Source organism: Pungitius pungitius, chromosome 12 (assembly GCF_949316345.1).
Source record: "Pungitius pungitius chromosome 12, fPunPun2.1, whole genome shotgun sequence".
Lineage (NCBI taxonomy): Eukaryota > Metazoa > Chordata > Actinopteri > Perciformes > Gasterosteidae > Pungitius > Pungitius pungitius.
In genome coordinates this window covers 1,701,798-1,720,952 of record NC_084911.1, presented here as the reverse complement: position 1 = coordinate 1,720,952, position 19,155 = coordinate 1,701,798, and the positions used below count along the sequence as shown (strand labels likewise).

Here is a 19,155-nt window from a genome sequence, read left to right as displayed (position 1 = left end):
GGTTTTGTGTAATGGAACTTGGGTGAGCACCTTCTCCCTCTTTTCTTAAATTCTTCTCTCTGACATTCTCATCTTTCTCTCTTTATCTCCCCCATCGGTGTCCCCCCCCCCCCCCCCCCCCCCCCTCCCTCTCTCTCTCTTCCTATCTCCCCCATCGGTGTGTCCCCCCCCCCCCCCTCTCTCTGAGCGCATAAACAGCACTTTCACACCAAGCGACGGGCTCACGCAGCGTTATGGAATATTCCCGCTTTCCTAACAGATGCAAGATAAGAAGCCGGGGGGGTGCTTAAAGAAATGTGCTTTTCAGGCAGGAAAGTCGTTAAGTGGAACGTTTGAATGTAACGTCACACATAGTTGTGCGCTCTGATCCCACTCGTGATTTGTGTGCGGTACTGGATGATCCGCTGATGTGAATTCATAAAAAAAATACAGTGAAAAATAGACAGCGCTCATTAAATGCTTGAGTGCTTTCTTCCTGATTCCCTTTTTAAACCGGACCAAATGCACTCTGGGAGCTCGTAACACTTTCAAACATCAAAAAAAAAAGAGGAAGGGAATAAATGCGAGGAGGTACTTACAATAATGAGCAGTATAAAATATATAAAATTGTAGAAGGAGTGAGCGTCCATGACATAGTACATGATATCTACCCATCCTTCCAGGGTGATGACCTGGTGGTGGAGACAAAAAGACACAGAGAGACACACACTGCATTAAAGTGCAACACAACCAAGCACACACACACACACACACACACACACACACACACACAAAGTACCCAGCGCTCAAATGCACAACTTTTCCAATTGACTTTTTAATGTTTTTTGCTCAGATTTAAGCATTTTGTGTCCTTCCAGAGGTGTGCAGGTGAGTGCAGGTGTGCGAGCACGCGACCCAACACACACGCAGACATTCCACACCTGTGCACCTTTCAGGCCTCGAGGCGGAGACATTCACCTTTAACTCGCTGTTAAAACAAATAGCCTTTAATCATTCATATTAAATCCAATTTAAATATCTTATGTTAATGTTGCATGCAGATGTAGACATTTCACAAATGTCTAAGCACACAGACCCCGGGGTTGTCGTTTTTTTACACAAATACACCCCGATGTACACAAGAAGCGGCGCCTCCCAATGCATCCACAGTTAGACGTCACATGTCACATCGAATACACAAAGTGACGCCTCCTAAATCTAAATCCTTTACGCCTGCGACCTGAGACCACACACACACACTCACACACACGCACACACACACGTAAAGGTGCGAGTACCTCCCAGGGATTAGAATGTCCATGTGTGTGTGTGTGTGTGTGTGTGTCCTCAGTATCAGGGCTGTTTGTGGTGCTTCAAAGCCACGTTGCGCACGCCAACGTCTGTTAGACAGATGTCTCAGCTGTGTGGGTCTCTTACACAGAGGGGGGGGGGGAACGGGCCCTTCTCACTGCGGACAGGTGTCCGTTTTTTGCGACCTCTGCTCCCGCCTCACCTGGAATATGGCTATCCACGCGTAGCCGATGTTGTCGAAGTTCACCGCCCCCTTGTGCGGGTTGAGCTCCCCGGCCCGACACACGTTGTAGTACTGGTTCCAGTTGACGCAGCCGTTGACGCCGGCCCGCGGAGGCGCCGCCAGCGAGCAGTCGGCCCCGCCCTCGGCCAGGGGGGGCACGCTGTGGCAGCGCAGCATGCCGTTCTCGCGGGGGGCCGAGCAGATGAAGGGGCTGTCCTCGCCCTCTTCCGGCTGGTAGTAGGGACTCATGGACAGGTTGTACATTCTGGGGACGGGAGAAGAAGGAGGAGGAGGAGGAGGAGGTTATCCGCTAGCGATGCATCTGGAGCGTCCTGCAGGAGGAGTAAGCGGCTTTTTCAACGAGAGCCGATCTGTCGTCTGTTGGGGGAGAAAGTTGGTGAGCGGCATGTGTGCGAGTCTCTCAGGACTGTGGGGTGACCTTTCTTGGGAAACCTGTGACCTGTCCAGTTTACGAGAGCCTCCTGTCTACACAGAGGGGCCAACAGGTGCCTTGACTGATCCTGTTCTGTTATCTGTCATGGATTAGTGATTGATTGGCCGCCATTAAGGGAGGGCCAGCTTACGACCTTTGGGGGTTTTCCTGTTGCTCTGCCCTGAGGGTTTGGGGGGGGGGAGGGTGAAGTAACAGGGGTCTTCTTAAAGGATATAAAACGGACGTTCCGCCCTCTCCCCTTGGTCAGATCTTCCTGCTCCTCTGAGGGAGAAGGACCAATCTTTCCCTTTTCAGCTGAATTGTAGTCATTTGACTTCCGTCTGTACGGCTTGTGTTGATGATTTCTGTAATCTTTATCATTTTTATACATTCTAGTTAGTAATAAATACTTAATCATGAAGCGAGTTCAAGATGCTTTTGATTTCTCACGAGGCTTCAATCCACAAATCTCCACCACATCACGGAGCTCGCTGCACAGCCACCAGCGACCTACTTTCTCCGCCCTCGCATTTCGCGGCGCATCCGCGGCGGGAGACTCCCGCGTGTTCTCTTCTCCCGCCGCATCTCAACCAGTGACTTTCCCTCCTATCGGGGGATCCCGGTTTGCTCACAGCTATGCACAACCTCGAGTTCTTTGTCTTTGGTCTTCGTGCATTCGCACGTGGGCTGGAATCAATGAGGCTTCGTCTTCAGAACGTCGAGGCATTGGCAACGCATCGCGTCAATGGCTCTCGTTGCGTTTTAGTCCCGTTCGCTGCAGCAAGAAAGGACGCGACTGCCTTCAGTTGTGCAGCCCTCTGTCGCAATAACAGGAGAAAATTAGCCTCGAGTCCCTGAATTTCACAGGCGTCCGTATCCATGGTGACAGCTGCTTCCTGCTCGCGGTGGGAGGTGGCGCGTGCATCGCGCAGTGCACCTGCGTATTTACACCTCAGAGGGACGAATTTCATCCCGGCAATCAGGTCTTAATTCAGGCTGAAATGCCACGTCATTGTCACACGGCGATTATCTTTTGTGTCAATAATCAGTTAAATGTAGTGCAGTATAAAGCGCAATCCTCCCCCTGAAGTGCATGAGCACAAGATGGAAAATACTTAAGTGAAGCACAAGTACTTTAAAAAGCATGAGTGTCCCTCTCGTGCACACACACTCTTCCTCCCTTTGCATAATTTCAGTCCCCGCAGCTAAATCTGTGATCCGCCTGAGCCTGTTTTTGAAGCCCGTTTTTTTTTTTATGTCCCGTGGAGACGGCGCTCGCCTTCCACGGTGACCTCACCGCGTTCGTCTACGAGGCGGGACGCGCGCGCTCCTCTCCATCGCGGACCACGATGCGCGCGTCACGTAAGCAGAAGTTTGTAATGCTCTCTTCACAACAATGAAGAACAATTAATACTTTAAGCAGAGAGAGAGACGGTTTGAACCCACCAGCAAGGACTGCCGGTGCCGGTCGGGATGGATTTGGAAGTTAGTTAACTCGTTTAGGAGGCTCCTAATGGTTCGGGACGGGCCTAAATGATTCATTCTTTCATGTTTTGTAATCCATCGCTGTCTCCTTCGTCACCCTATGTTCTTTTAATCTCCAACGATCACGCAAATAAGAAAATTGGCGACCAAGCATCTTTTATTCACCTGCCAAATGGAATTTCCTCGCTGAGACGACAATTGAAAATAAATCTTTTCAAAATGCCTGGTAACTTTTAATCTTTTGCACGTTTTGTTGTTGCTATGATTTAGTGATTGATTGCTGTGTCGTCACGTTCCAATCTTTCCTTTCTTCATTTGGGGCAGAGCCCTCTGACCTGTCACCCCCCCCCCCCCCCCCCCGAATGAAAGGTGCTTTATGAAGTGTTTACCATCATTAGCATTGTCATCGTATCGTGTATGTTTTCCGTCCTGGGGGGTTGCTTTGCAGTCAGTGTACTCAACTACTCACAGCTTTCATGTTCCTGCTACAGGCCACAGCTGACCGATACAACATGTGACAACTCAACAGGAGGAGGAGGAGGAGGAGGAGGAGGAGGAGGAATGAAAGGGGCAGAGAAAAAGCAAAGTTCACGTTTGAGTGAACTGATGTGAGGTTGTTTGAAGAGTCCGCCGTCTGGAAGGCGTGCAGCTCACCATATGGACGAGGAGAACAGCACGATGTGTTCAAACTTCTACTCGAGGAGTTTATTAGTCTGGAAGGTAAAAGCGAATCGCCTGTGACAGGACGACATTCCTTACGTCCGGACGTCCTCTCCCAGGAAGCAGCGGTTGCGCAGCAGTCCCGCCCACAGCTGCACCCCCACGATGCCGAAGATGAAGAAGACGAAGAAGCAGAGGAGCAGGACGTTTCCCAGCATGGGCAAGGTGTCCAGCAGCAGCGTCACCAAGATGCGCATGCCTGCAGGCAGAAGGTCAGAAGGTCATCTTAAATGGTCACGTTCGACACATCAGCCGGAGTTTCACAACCACCTGGACACCGCGGACCCCGACAAAATCCACTGATGTCGGGACCCACGAATCTGTCCCCACGGCCAATGTAAATTCCAAGCCATGACTTTACCGGAAGTGACAGCTTCAGACGTGATTTCTTCCGGCGGGATTTGAACTCGCGGCTAGTGTTATCTAACGCAGCGCGTTCAGCATCCGTCTCCAGCTGTCAGACGGGTTTAGTGTCAGCAGAGTCAGGGATCTCGTCCCTGAGGTCCCTCGCAACGAGCTGCGACACTTTCACATGCATATCGGCCGTTTCGCAACGTGCGCGCTCATCCGCGTGGCCGCCCCATGGTGCTCTGGTTTGTTTGGGGGTTTTCACTCATCGGGACAGTTCTCTTTTTTTTAATTGTCATTACACCACGAGTCAGAAAAATACAAATCTTTGCAGGACTACCTGCCTTTCTACCTTAGATTTTGAGCCAGACACTAAATACTACATAACTATCATCAATATTAAAACTGCACTACATATCCTTCATTTCCCACATGATGAAACCCTCTTGGTTTCAGCTTTGGTCCTGTGTACGTGTATTTGGGACGGGGGACATAAGTCGAATCCATCTATCATCGATCCAACCGTTTTTAACGAGTGACCACTGCCGAGTTGCGGGGGGGGGCTAATGTGTTTTTTGTGAAATATGTGACAGGCGGGACCGATCTGTCGGCGCTCCGAAGACACGAGGCCATGTCTTTGGGATGGAATCAATGAAATGTCCATCAAAACAAAACAAAACGGTTTTGGAGACGGGTCAAACGAGGAAACGTTACGCACAAACTGAAAAAACGAGAACACGCGTGTGTACGCCAACTGTGTACCAACTACTGAAATGCGGCACGTTGAAATGCACACAGGCATAAACACCACGTATTGACATCTCTTTAGTAATATGTACGGGGTTAAAAAATATAAGAGAGCGATCGTAACAGAGAAGGGAAGCAAAACATGTGCAGGTCACAAAGGTCACTGGGAATAAGCAAGAAAGTTTATTTGAAGTGTAGAGATGTGTCGCAAAAATAAACTTAGTTTGTGTTGTCTCCTTTGAATTCACTCACTTAGACCACGAGGAACAAATAGTGGTCTCTGGCGGTGTGTACCTGTGAGTATATGCGCCTGTCTGTGTCTCCGCCGACCTTGAGTTTCCAGCCCCGAGTGACACCTCTCATTGTGTCCCCCCCCCCCTCGCCCCCCCATGTGTGGGACCCTTCAGGGAGCCGCTGGATACTTGTTACAACAACACAAGCTGCACTTCACCTTGGCCGCGGCCGTGAAGGCGGTTTCTCCGGGGCTACTGTTAGCTTAGCGATAAGGTTAATGTTGAATGTAAGTCCTGAGGTAGAACAACACAGTGAACACGTGTGTGTGTGTGTGTGTGTGTGTGTGTGTGTGAGAAAGAGACTGTGATGCTTGACAGAAGCAGACAACCTCTATGATTAGGTTTATTTGTCGTGTCCAAAGACACACACACAAACCTCTTTTTAGCTAGTTGCGGCCAGACAGCAAGCAGGCATCTCTGACCCTTTATCGCTCCAGATTCACACGTATTCACATGAACATTCACGTGTTATTTGTAGAGATGGCAAACAGGATGACATCAGACTGAGGCACGATACCAGATGGAAGGTTTAAAACCTGACGTTTGAGCCTGTTTGCATTGAACAAAATGGCTACGGCTACCCGGCTTGGCGTTAACAATCCTTGACGTTGTTATGACACCGTTGTCTAGCGGCCCTCTTTGGCTGCAGATTCACGGGCCGCCTCTGTCACGGAGCTTTTAGGGAAAATGACAAACTACGTGCAAGTTCTCGCTGGCGGTGGCGTGGGGGGGGGCGACCACCTCTGGAAAGCATGATTAAAGCAGACATCCAGTCCCAGATTCAACAGCAGAAGGCAGAACGTTTGGTAGCGCACCAACGGGTCGGACCCCAAGAAAGGACCGTAAATATAATGCAGGATGGACAAGTGACATGTCTACTTAACGATAAAATAATGCATATAATTGCAGGAGATAATTATGCAGAGCTGACAGCTGTGTGGTGAGCTGCTAGCATTGAGCTAACAGCTCACGGAGGACTCACTTGGTACCCTGTTGATGGCTCGCAGAGGCCGGAGCACTCGGACGGTCCGGATGGCCGACAGACTGGCGTTGTGGCCGTCCAGAGAATACTCCAAAACCCTGAAGACACGGCCGGAGAAAGGCAGGAGGGGTGTCACTTTGTGGGTGTAGCGGGTGTATCCGCACAGAGCAACAACAAAACAGTCCGAGAACACACCGACGACGTCACTATGCCCACATCATTACTGCGCTTATGACATTAAATCAGTCCCAAACATCACCAATGTGACAAGAAGGCATTGAGGGACACTTCTGGTCTTGTTTTGTGCGTTTGCCGTGCGCTGCTTTGTGGTTGTGTGGTGCGCGAGGAGGCCGCTCATGATGCACACAGCTGTATCATCTGCATAGAGTAGGCGTCAGTACAATGTGCTTTTGTATTAAAAGGGCGCGTTTGTCTCCGGGTGACAGAGAAAAAACGGAGCATATTTGTGGGAAAGAGCCGAGAAGCATTGTGGGATACCGACCCTGCCATGACAATGACGAAGTCCAGCTGGTTCCACTTGTCGCCGAGGTAACAATTGGGGCCAAAAATTCCCAGCGCCACCATCTTGATGACCATTTCCACGGCAAAGAAAGCAAAGATGCAATCATCCAGTACCTGAAAAAAAAAAAAAACCACACAGGTGGATTTACAACAGGGGGATTTTATCCGACAGAATAAGGTCGGCTCCTTGTTTAAGTTTCCTCATCACGTTTCCATAGAAGCCGAGGAGGAGCCAGTTGAGGTGGTTGCGAAAAATACATTCTTGTCTCGATTAGTTAGATTCATCCCAGCAGGGAATAGCTCTGGCTTAGCGTGGTTAGGACTTTTGTCTCAATTAATTTGACAACTCCTACAGCAAAAAAAAAAAAAAAAAAGAGAAGAAGAAGAACGTCTGCATTTGAATATAATGAGCACATCTCAGCGAGCCAAGAATCCACTTTGCTCTGCAATACAAGCATGTTGGAACAAACGAGACAAGGAAACAAGAAGAAAGGAGGGAATTGTCATTCCCATTTGCTTATAAATTGTTGTGGCTCTTCCAGTTCATTCACACCTGCTTAGATCCAAATTCCACATTTTATCTGCACATTGGTCCTTAGATGTTCTTCACACCTCAGTGGGGTGGCCTTTTACTGTCACAATAGAAACCTGAAAAACGTACGTGGAAGAACACGTCACCATTTCTAACGGAAAACACACAACATGGACACACTGACCTGCAGGATGCGGCACCACTCCGCCTGGCAGGCGACGTCCTCACAGGGCTGGAACATCCCCAGAGTCACGCAGTTGAGCAGGATGACCAGCATGGACACGTGCTCGAACCACGTGCACGCAGGAGGTTAAGGCACGAAAACACTCAGTGAATGACGCACAACGCACAACGCGGTTCACTCAAGGCGAGGCGCAATCGGCCCCTCAGAGGACAGGTAACGCCAGGTGAGCCTGCGCGTGCACGGAAAGTGTTTAAACCATGAGTCAGCATCGTGGCGCGCGGCGACAAACGCCCCCCCCCCCCCTCCCTCCCCCCCCCGCTGACACCGCCGCAGCCCGGACGCCAAGAGGGAGTTTTTTTTTTTTTTATTGAAGGTCTAATGGACATAATGGGACCAACGATGACCCAGAGGGGAGCGGCTCTTAATGTGTTTAGAGGCCTTCTTACAATGTCTTGGATAAACATCCAAATGGCTCCATGTCTGCTGCACATCCTGCAGCGATTGGTAAGGAAGTGAAAGCAAAAAGCAAAGGAGGAAAAAAAAAAAAAGATGTCCGTCAACCCTGGTGAAGGAGGATTTAATACCCCCCGCAAATGCAAATCTTTTCATGCAATCTGTAGATTCTTTTTGTCTCGTGCCGACCGACTGAAACAGAGTAATCTTTAGTTGATTTCCTTTGGCTTGTGTGATCCGTTCTTTATCCTTTACGTGCTCTCTGTGAGATTATCTATTCAGGGCAAGGAAGGAAGTTACAGAGGTCTCCCCTTCATTACAAGAGCTTCAAGTACAATCCAGGCTTTCAATCCGTCTCATTCGTCTCGTTTTCTATCAAATCGATCGGAAAAAAACAACCCGTCGGCACCAAACTGCTAAAGTGTCGTCGCGTGTGATGCTTTTTTGCATGCAACACAAGGGGGGATGCGTTCCACACACACACACGGACAATGAACCCCAGTGATGATGTCATCATAAGATGTTCTCCGATTAGTCACGTGTATGTAATCCCTGCGTGGTGAAAGAGACGGAGAGGAGGGGATGGCTTTAAATCGTGTCTCTTAAACCAGAGGAGAAGTCACTGATGCTGCTGTTTTTCTGCTTAAGTTTGGCTTCTGTCCCAGAAACACACACACACAGACACACACACACAGACACACACACAGGAGCTGGGATCCGGAGGGTGCACCGAGTTGCAGTGTTCAAGTATTCCCATAGCGAAAGAACTGTTTTAATTAGAAAACTGAGGCGAAAAAAACACACACACACACACACACGCACACACACACACACACATACAGTGAATGCAGGAATCTATAGATACATTTATTCTGAACACACACACACACACACGGGTCTAAAAGTTTCCTTTTATCTTCCTTTTTACAGTGAAACTTCACACAGGGAACTGGACTCTTCAGACTCACTATACAACAGACACACACACACACACACACACACACACGAGGTGGATCCTTCCTTCTGAGATTCAGTAATCTGAGGCAGAATTAAAATGAGAGATTGGAATATTCAGAAAATCTGTCTCTCCCTGTGCCTCCGCGCGCTCTGCTTTCTCCAATTCCTCTTAATCTCCAGAGCCAACACCTCCTGAGCCCCCTTCTGTCTTCACACGCACACACACACACACACACACACACACACACACACACACACACACACACACACACACACACACACACACACACAGCATTAACGTATAAATCCTCAAAGTCAAGCCCGGCTGTTGCTGCGGAGCGTACAGACCGGTTTTCAGTTAACAGAAAAACAACAAGGATCTTGTATTTTTTTTCCTCCTTCTTTTCTAATTTATTTAAGCTTGAGTCTCACACACACGTTCATGAAGTACAGCTGTGTTTTCGTGTGTTTCTGTAAGCTTGGATTTCCTCCAGGCTCCTGGTCCCACGAGGGATTGTCAGATTGTCAGATTAACAAAAGGAGGACTTTTCTTATTACCATTCATCATCCATAGAAACATCACTTTTCATCCAGTTTTGGTCAATAACACCCAGCTGAAGATAGAAATCGGTGGCGCGGAGTCACATGTCAATCAAAGCAAGCCCCGCCCTAAATCCCATCCTGTTTTACTCACTAAATGAACATCATGCCCGTGTTGAAGAAGACTTGAAAGACCCTAAACTCACGTTTACAATGTTTACTGAGGGAATAAATAACTTCTATGGGAAAATAATACGGAGGTTGCCGCCTGCTCTGTAATTAGTTTTTGGAGCCCTGGTGCATCAGAGCTTTGGATCTAGAAACAATTATGAACATTGTTCATAATCGGCGTTGCGATCGATGCAAGGAGTAATTTGTCGTAGCGTCTATTCATCTTCTCAAATGTTGCCTTAATCGGGAGGCAAACTGCGTATCGACTCGGTTTTCGTGGTGCAAGCGGCAGACTTACTACCCCCCCCCCACCCCCCACCCCACCCCCTGGGTGTCGCTGGAGCCACGTGGCATGCGTCCCCACCCCCCCCCCCCACCACCTCCCCGAGGGCCAGAGCACCTGGTAATTAAGACCGTTTGACACGGGGAGAGACACGAGGACGACGCGTCCCGAAGAGCGGGGGTTCCATCCGTGACCGAAGCCCCCAATGACTCAGTGTTTGTCTTCATCATCTGCTGCGCTAATGTGTGACAATACAAGCCCCCCCCCCCCATGCCCCCCCCCCTCCAGACACACACATCACAATGCGATAGTGGGCATTTGTAGGCGCCTGTTGAATCCGTACCACACTCTGTCAGAGTCTCACACCTGCAGCGACTGTGATAACGCGGATACACATTTGCTAAGGAGACACACACACACACACACACACAGTTATGACTTCTTCCCTTGCTCCCTTCTTCCTTTTCCTCCCTCCTAGATACCGCCGGGAGGGTGGGGAGGGAGGGGGGGATTCTTTGGGATGGGTGGGATTAAATCCTGAGAAGTCAAACATTTGCTTCATTCTCAAAGAGGTGGAGGAACATCAACCCCCCCCCCCCTCCCCTCCTCAACCCCCTGGACCCTGTCCTTCACCCCGTCTCACTACCCCTACCCTCCACCCCTCCCCCCCCTCATTTCTCTACATTATCCCCCTCCATCTCTCCTCTTATCCTTTAACCTCGCTCGCTTCATCATCTTCTTCTTGTACAACCCATTTCTCTGATGCCCCCCCCCCCCTCCTCAACCCCCCCAGATCCATCCCTCTTTCATTAGAGGAGAGCAAACTGGATCCCATCAGATGTAATAACCTAATCACACACTTTACTGGGGTCGATCAGTGTGTGTGTGTGTGTGTGTGTGTGTGTGTGTGTGTGTGTACACACAAGGACACAATGAACGTACCGGCTGCTCGGATGAAACCTGCCTGAAGACCTGATGTTCTTCTGAGTCTCTGAGTCTAATCCCGTCGTAATGGCTGAAAAAAATAACACATTTTCATAATTTTTATATAATTTTGATGTTCAAATATTTTGCTTCATTGGCTTTATGAATATTTAATCTCAGCCTCCTCTCGGCCCCCCTGGTGATCCGTGTCACTGGAGTCTCTGCGATCTGGACACCGAGAGGCTTTTGGTGGGATTATTGTTCATTTATTTCCCCCCCCCCCTCTCTCTCTCTCTCTCTACCATTACCTCAAACATAACAGAGCCCCCCTCCCACCCCCCCGCTGTGACCACTGCTTCAAGGATTTAGCCAACAGAAGGACTAGTTGTCGCATGTGTTCCGCAGCGTGTGTGTGTGTGCGTGTGTGTGTGTGTGTGTGTGTGAGCACTCCAGATTGGCTCGTCTCGGCGAGGCCCCTGGAGACGCCACGACTCGGGAACAGAACCTCATAAATCCGCCCGTCCCTGAACTCGATGTCTCGGGCCCCTCGGGGCGGGGGTGGGGGTGGGGGAGGAGTTAGCAGTGACGCAGTTACACCAGGATTCCCTCCCAGCTCCTTCCCCCCCCCCCCCCCCTCAGACCTCATTCCACCGCCTGGTTATTCTTCTTCGTCGACGCCGCTTCTTCGTCACGGTGAAACGAGAACAACTTCACATCGGCCTGAGTTCTATTCGATGGTCTATAAGCCGGCCGGAGGTTCCCCCCCCCGCCCCCCGCCATCTGTGTGTCCAGGTTTGTGTGTGCAGGTGTGTGTGTGTGTGTGCACGTGTGTGCAGGTGTGTGTGTGTTTGTGCAGGTGTGTGCAGGTGTGTGTGTGTTTGTGTGCAGGTGGGTGTCATAGAGGACGAATATGGAGGAGAGAGACTCAGAGCGCCCAAAATAGAGCAGCTTCATCTGATGGGTTCTGGACTCAAACCCGTACAGAGTCTCACACACACACACACACACACAGACACACACACACACACACATTAGAGGGTTCAACTGTTCAGCTCGACCTTCAGGTATTGGCTCCTCTACAAGTAGCAGAATTAAAGCCCGTCACACACTGTAAAGTTTGAATATCAGCTCCTGCTTAAAGAGAACTGTGGATATTTGATATTTTTAATATATCTGAAAACATTTGACACTTCTAACAAAAAGCATCTTTGCACTAAAGGTAGAAATAGTCACAACAGAGACTGAGATGTCGCGACCTTTGGGCTCTACTTTGTACACCCGATCCTACAATTCCCATAATGCAACTAAACGTCATCTCTCTTTTGAGCCCCCCCCGGCCACACAAGAGACAGACCACGGCGAGGTCCCCCCCCCCCCCCCCCCCCCTCTGAAGCGTGGTACCAGGACACAGTCACGCAGTGTGTATCACGCTATTGTTGCAGAGAGCAGGAACGTGAGGCGTAAACATCCGGCCTGATGGCGGCGATTATCGAGGAGCGCTTTCATCACCCTCCATTCCCCCCCCCCCCCCCCCCTCTCTCTCGCTGACACAGTTCAGACAGGATTCCGGTTGCCTGGTAACCGCCCGCCGCCCTGGGATTCCTGCAAAGTCGAGAGCGAGGAGAGTTGAGGACGGCGAGGTCTTTGGTCTGCATTTCAGAGGCCGTGTTTACATTCTTCTTTGATTGTTTCCTCTGTGTTTTCCACCCTCTCATCTTCTCTCCCCCTCCCCCTCCTCCCCCCCCCCCGAACTAGTCTCAGGCTCCACATCCAGAAGGGAGATGAAAGAAGATCACCTTCATCTTCAGTAGAGCGTGATGCTCATTTAGTAAATGACGGTCTGATCATAACGCAGGGGGCGGGGCTTACTCAGAATGGAGTCACGACGACCACGTCCACAGAGGATCACATGTGTTTAAAAACAACGTGACGTGTGTGACGTGAAAGCAGGAAGAGAACCACACACGCGGGACTCGTCATAGAAACCGAACCGAGAGGTCACAGCTTCCTGGATGTGTTTCAGCCTCCCAGCAGATGGCCAGATGCCCCGCGTGGCGGCATATGGACATCTGGACGCGGACCAAGTCATGAGACACACGCGTAGACTAGCACATGCATAACATGCACGTGAAGGTATAGTGACAAATTACACACACACACACACACACACACAGCTTTACACAATGAGCATGACGATCCGCGTGCGGTCGATAATGTGCGCGCGGCGCCGCGCGAGTGCATCCCTGCGAGCCCTCTGCGTGAACCCGCGTGTGAGTGTGAGGTCATGTGTGAGCGAGGGGGGCGGGGGGGGGGGGGGGGGGGTGTTTGTTGGCAGCCTCCTCCGTGAGCTCACCTGGTCCACTAGCAGGCCTCTGCTGGCTTCACGGGGGAACTAAGGCCGGACAAAGAGCGTTAAATAAATAACACACTCAACAAATAAACGTATCCCGCACAAATAAACGATTCGACTTTTAAAGAGCTGAGGGTGTAAAAACAAAAAAAAACCACAAATCCACTTTCGATTAGCAATCCAGATTTGGGATGCAGCCGATGCTGAGTACGACAAAAAAACACCTACAAGCACAACGGCGCCTTCCTTCCGTCTCGTTTTTTTTTTGCATTCTGCTGCAGCTGAGTCACAAACCGAAAATATCCCGCAGTCAGTTTGGCACGACCAAGGAGACAATATGGGGGGGTGTGTGTGTGTGTGTGTGTGTGTGTGTGTGTGCGCCATGATGGACCTTGATGGAACACGGAGGGGACAAAGCTCCTCGGGCTTAACGAGGTCCCTTCAATCAGGAGACTGAGCGCTGATGGGACTAAAGGATGACACGTGTCCCCCCAGGATGAAACATCTGGCTTCACCGAGGAGATGCGTTACCATAGGGACCTCTTTAGCTTTTAGCACATCCTCACACACACACACACACACACTTTCTGCTTCTTTTCTGAGGGGGTGTTAGCTTTACAGAAGTTGATCACCAGCTAATGGGGTGGGAAGCGCTTCACCTCTAATTGTAATTTATTAGGTGCAATTGATGTAATTACAGAGAGTCTGAGCCCCGGTTTCCCCCCCCATCCCCCTGGGGCTCGCTTCCATCCTGGAGGAGCGCTGGTCGGCAGGAGGTTACTCAGCCTTCGTTGGTTTCGTGCAAAGCTCCTAAAGCTTCTTCCTCTGGGCTCACCTTCCATCTGAGCTGCGGGCGTTAAAACGCCGGCTGGGATCCATTATGCATCTTTAGTGAAACACCATTAATAATGGATGCAGACTGCAAGGGGGCGAGAGTTCAATCACGTCTACATCTACAGGATGATATTGGGACCGCGAAGAGGAGTTTGAGAAGGTGCACGTAAATGTGAAGCCCAAACGTCACATCTACAACAGACCCAGTGAAGCAAGTTAGGCTGATTAAGGGATTTAAAGGGCAGAATAAAAATCACACAATGACGTGATGCCACCTGTCATTTACAATACAATACTGTTTAAGTGCCTGGCATTCATCAACACCAATTAGCACACTATTCGCATGGATGTGATCTCCAGAAAATCAGAAAGTAAACCTCAATTACCAAATCAAAATATCGGACAGAATCTTATCGCTTATAGCGGCCTCGTTAGAGCGTCTAGGCTCCGCCCCCATTAGGCCGCGCCCCCAATCAAAGCTCTCCGTCTGATCGGGACGGACCCATCTCATTTCCAGATCTCTCAGTCGTCGGTAAACAGTAGTAAAACTGTAACCACGGCAACAGGAAGTACAGGGGTTAATATTAACTAGTGTAAATACGACGCACACGTTCACAGGAAGTGCGCAGGTGTTATCGGGAGAATTCTCTTGTGTGATGTTAGCTGTTTAACTCCGTTACATCAGGAATGAAATAACAAGCTGACTGTGTATGATCTGACTGACCGTCACCATGGAAACACAGCTTAAATGGTCCGTACTGTACAGAAAAGTGGGGGGAAAAGCATCGAAACACTGTAAACGTTGCTGTTCATGGGTCGACGTCTGGGACCAGTCCTCCTCGTGTCCTTTTAATTTAACATCCCAAAGATTACAAAGGTCTGCTTGTTCTGTTTCACACACAGCAACCGTAACCCAATATTAGCTGAAACATAAATCATTTCCATGGATACACACACACACACACACACAAATACAGACGGTTGCTACGAATCAGAGACTGATGATTGTTGGGGGAAGAAAGGTCACAGGTCAGCTGAGGTGACAGACAGCTGTTTGCACACAGAAACAAACTGAAATGAGTCAATAAATCAGGAAATATCTGCTCCTTCCATCTCTCGAACCCTTCTTTCCTTTTCTAGTGCCCTCATCCACTTCTTCTGCACTTTTATCACTACGTCCTTCATCAGAGCTCGACAAGGTGGAGGGGGGGGGGGGGTTCCTCCCCCCAGGGAGACGAGTCCAGTGAAGCTTCAGTACAGCAAATAGAACGTGACAATACAATGATTACTTGTACCCACACACACACACACACACACACACACACACACACACACACACACACGGTGTCCACCTCTCACACACCAGGGGCCGTCTCCTCCTCTTCTTCAGCGGTCACACCGTCTACACACACTTTATTCACGAGTTCTATTCTTAAATGTTACCCTTTTCTCAGTGAACCCGATACACAGATGTTACCTCACTGCCCAGATGTGTCTTAGAAGTAACTCTATCGTTGTAGTTTAAATAGGTTGTTTTCTCAGTGAAGGCATATTCAGATGAGGAGGCTTTATTGACGAATAAAACAAATCGTGTCATTAGTCATAGCAAGGAATTCATAGTAATTCATCTTTAATATATGTTTATGTTACTGTGAAATAGTTCTGACCCGTGATGGGGGGGGGGGGGGGGGGGGGGTCCGTACGGGTCACGATTTGCTAATGGACTCTCTTTGGACATCTGGTGGTGCAGAAGAGATGATAAAGCCCTTGTTTTAAAGTGTTCATATTCCAGAGGCAAACAGCCAGCGACACTACCAGTATTCCTGATGTATTAATGAAACGTTCGAACCCCACGAGGACGAGTTATCCGTTCAACTCGCGTCTCAAGGCCCCCCCCCCTCAGCACTCGGATCCACGCCGCGTGGCGTGCTGCAGCTGGTTGGGCGAAGGACAGCGGGTTGTATCGTTCACCGTGTTCACGCCAAGATCATTTCAAAAACCAAACTCGCAGCTCTTGCTGAGGACACATTTCGCTTCAGGGATAAGTGTCCGTGTTTTTTCGACACGAGTTCCAACTGCACTCATCCCGCGTCCCCCCAACCCCCCCCCCCACTTTTTTTTTTCATGCGTTGGTGCGCTGCCCTGAATCCTGCTCGCTTCATCTAATATGGATGCGACCACTCAGCACTTTCACTTCAGCCTGGCGGGTTCGTTCCCGACAGCACGAAAGCGGAAAAAGGCCTCCGCGTCCCTCCTGCCGCCCTGCGACCCGCTTTGCGTGGCTCTCTGCCTCTTTTCTGCCCCCCCCCTTCCCCCTCCCCCCCTCTCACAGGCCTCCTGATCGCTGCTGTCCGCGAGGCGTCACATGCTTCAGAAAAACCAAACCGCACGCGACGTCCCCACTCGACAGCCTCCTGTGTGCGTGTGTGTGTGTGTGTGTGTGTGTGTGCAGAGCATGTTGATGCGAAGCAGGATAATGCCTTGACACACACACACACACACACACACAGACACACACACACGAATGCGCTGTGGTAAGTTGGAAACCACAGAAACCGAACGCAGATGGAAAAGACGTTAAACTTTCCGTCTGAGGCCATTTGACTCCAGCAAAAAAAAAAAAAACGGCAATTGTAGACAGTTGCTACGGCGATGACACACGTGAAGCTTTGCCCGGGGTCGGCAGCGACGTGAGGCCCGGCTCGCGTGTATGTGTGTGTGTGTGTGTGTGTGCGTGTATGTGTGTGTATATCACGCTTTCCACAAACAGAGCTTAAAAACCAACTTTGATCAAGTTGAATACTACAGGATTAGCCACAAGTCTTTAAAGACACAGAAACACTTCCTTTGTTCACACACACACACACACACACAGTTGGTCGGTGGCTTTGTGGGAATTGAAATAAAACCTTCATTCCTGCGGCTGGTATCAGGAGCGTGCGTTTCCTTTGTTGAGTCACATTGCATGACCTCGAAAGGACACATTAAGGCTATCAACTACCCACAATGCAACGCTGCCGGTCCTCTGTCCTTCAAAAGGAAAGGTTCCAGGCTTCAAACGTCTCTTTGTAAAAGCTGCGTTTTGTTGCTATTGTGTGTTTTAATCCATACGTTGGTGCTTTGTGCAATCAATACGTCATCAAGCTGTCCTCTCCCATCCAACACACACCTCCGACTTCCAACTCTCCTCGCAGCGAGGCCAAAGGTCAGACCCGTCTCTGCCTCGGAGATGAATCCCATCGCATCACTCTGGGTCCTGCACGCACACACACACACACACACACACGCACACACACACACACACACACACACACACGCACACACACACACACACACACACACGCACGCACGCACACGCACACACACACACGCACACACACGCACGCACACACACACGCACGCACACACACACGCACACACGCATCCTGACCCGAGTGTGCAGTTGCATAAAAAGAAAAGAAACATTGCACTGAACATGATTTAAGGAGTTATCCTTCTATAACCCTCCTGGCTTACAGGTCTACACACACACACACACACACACACACACACAGCTGGTTGTTGAAGCTGTAGAGTTTTAATGTCACATTTATCTTCTCTGTCACTTGCACTTATGGCTGAATAAACTGGATTGCTTTTCTTCTCTCTCCCTCTCCCTGCCTCCCCTCTCCCTCGTTCTCCTCCCCCCCCCCCCCCCCCCCTCTGTGTTGATAACTCCCTGCATGAGGGGTAAAGGACACGCTGCGTTTCATGGCTCCAGTGGTCGTTACTTTAAAAGCCAGCGCTTTGAGGCCACACTGCCGGGGAACCATTTGACCGTAACACACTTGGAATCGAAAAGGCTGGTGGAGTCACAGCAATGATGGTCCCTCCCCCGGAAAGATTTTAAAAGGCTGAAAAGGCTCAAGGAGACAAGGGGGGGGGGGGGGGGGGGGGGGCAGACAGAAAGGTGTGCGTAAGGAGCGGTTTAATGTGCTTTTGATTGAATAATGGATGGCAGCGTGTTCGCATCCCTGAATCACTGAGCGCTGCAAGAAGCAGATACGACCCGCTGTGTGTGTGTGTGTGTGTGTGTGTACATGTTGGCCCATTGCATGTAGTTTATGGTCAGAAAAGAGACAGATTGATGCTCTTTCCTGACGGCTCTTATCGAACCTTCAAAACCAATTAGTTTCCTCTCTCTCCCTCTCTTTCTCTCTCTCTCTCTCTCCCCCTGTTCTTCGGTGACTCTGCCTCGTCTTCCTCACCCAACCTCAACTCAGTCGTAATGCGATTAACCTGACATAGAGCCCTCAGCCCTGTTTACCCTCACTTCTCCTCTTCTTCTTCTTCTATTTCTTTTCCTTCACACCTGTCCTCTTTTATAGCTTCTCCTTTACTAGACATGTTACGAGACTGAAGTCTATAGAAAGTTATATAACGATAAGGCAATTTGCTCTACCAACACATCATTTTTCCAAAGCATGCTGGTCTTGGTCCCTGTCGAATAATCCTCTTGTTGTTAACATTCCATTCATTTCTTAGAAATATCCATGGAAACTTCCTGTTAAGAAGCATGCAGCGTGGCATTAATATATGAGGGAAATCGATATAGAATCAGCTCCCTATTTTCTGCATTAATTTAGAATAGACATATTATAAGAATAAGTACACAGGCTGTTTCCATCAAGGCCTGCATGGTATTAAAAAAAACTAATTATAGGGAATTTAAACCATGGATAATGTAATGAAGAGTGAAGATTTCCAGTCGGTTCTTCTGTTTAATGTTGTGTGTTATAGAAGCTCGTTTCCTGGTAGCTGGTAGAGGGCCCGTGCACATCGCACCGCGCCAAAGGCTGTTAAACCGTAAAACATAAACCCAAACTGTGGCCTGGACCTACGCAA

The 19,155-nt window shown here is 49.7% G+C and overlaps 1 protein-coding gene across 1 annotated transcript in view; it reads right to left on the bottom strand.

Annotated features, from left to right (window-relative positions):
* Positions 1-19,155, bottom strand: part of cacna1ha (calcium channel, voltage-dependent, T type, alpha 1H subunit a) — a 49,602-nt gene that overhangs the window by 17,509 nt on the left and 12,938 nt on the right. The window contains 6 exon segments of the mRNA XM_062566192.1: positions 534-671; positions 1,493-1,778; positions 4,191-4,350; positions 6,522-6,619; positions 7,024-7,157; positions 7,760-7,872. Coding sequence (XP_062422176.1) covers positions 534-671; positions 1,493-1,778; positions 4,191-4,350; positions 6,522-6,619; positions 7,024-7,157; positions 7,760-7,872 — 929 coding nt within the window.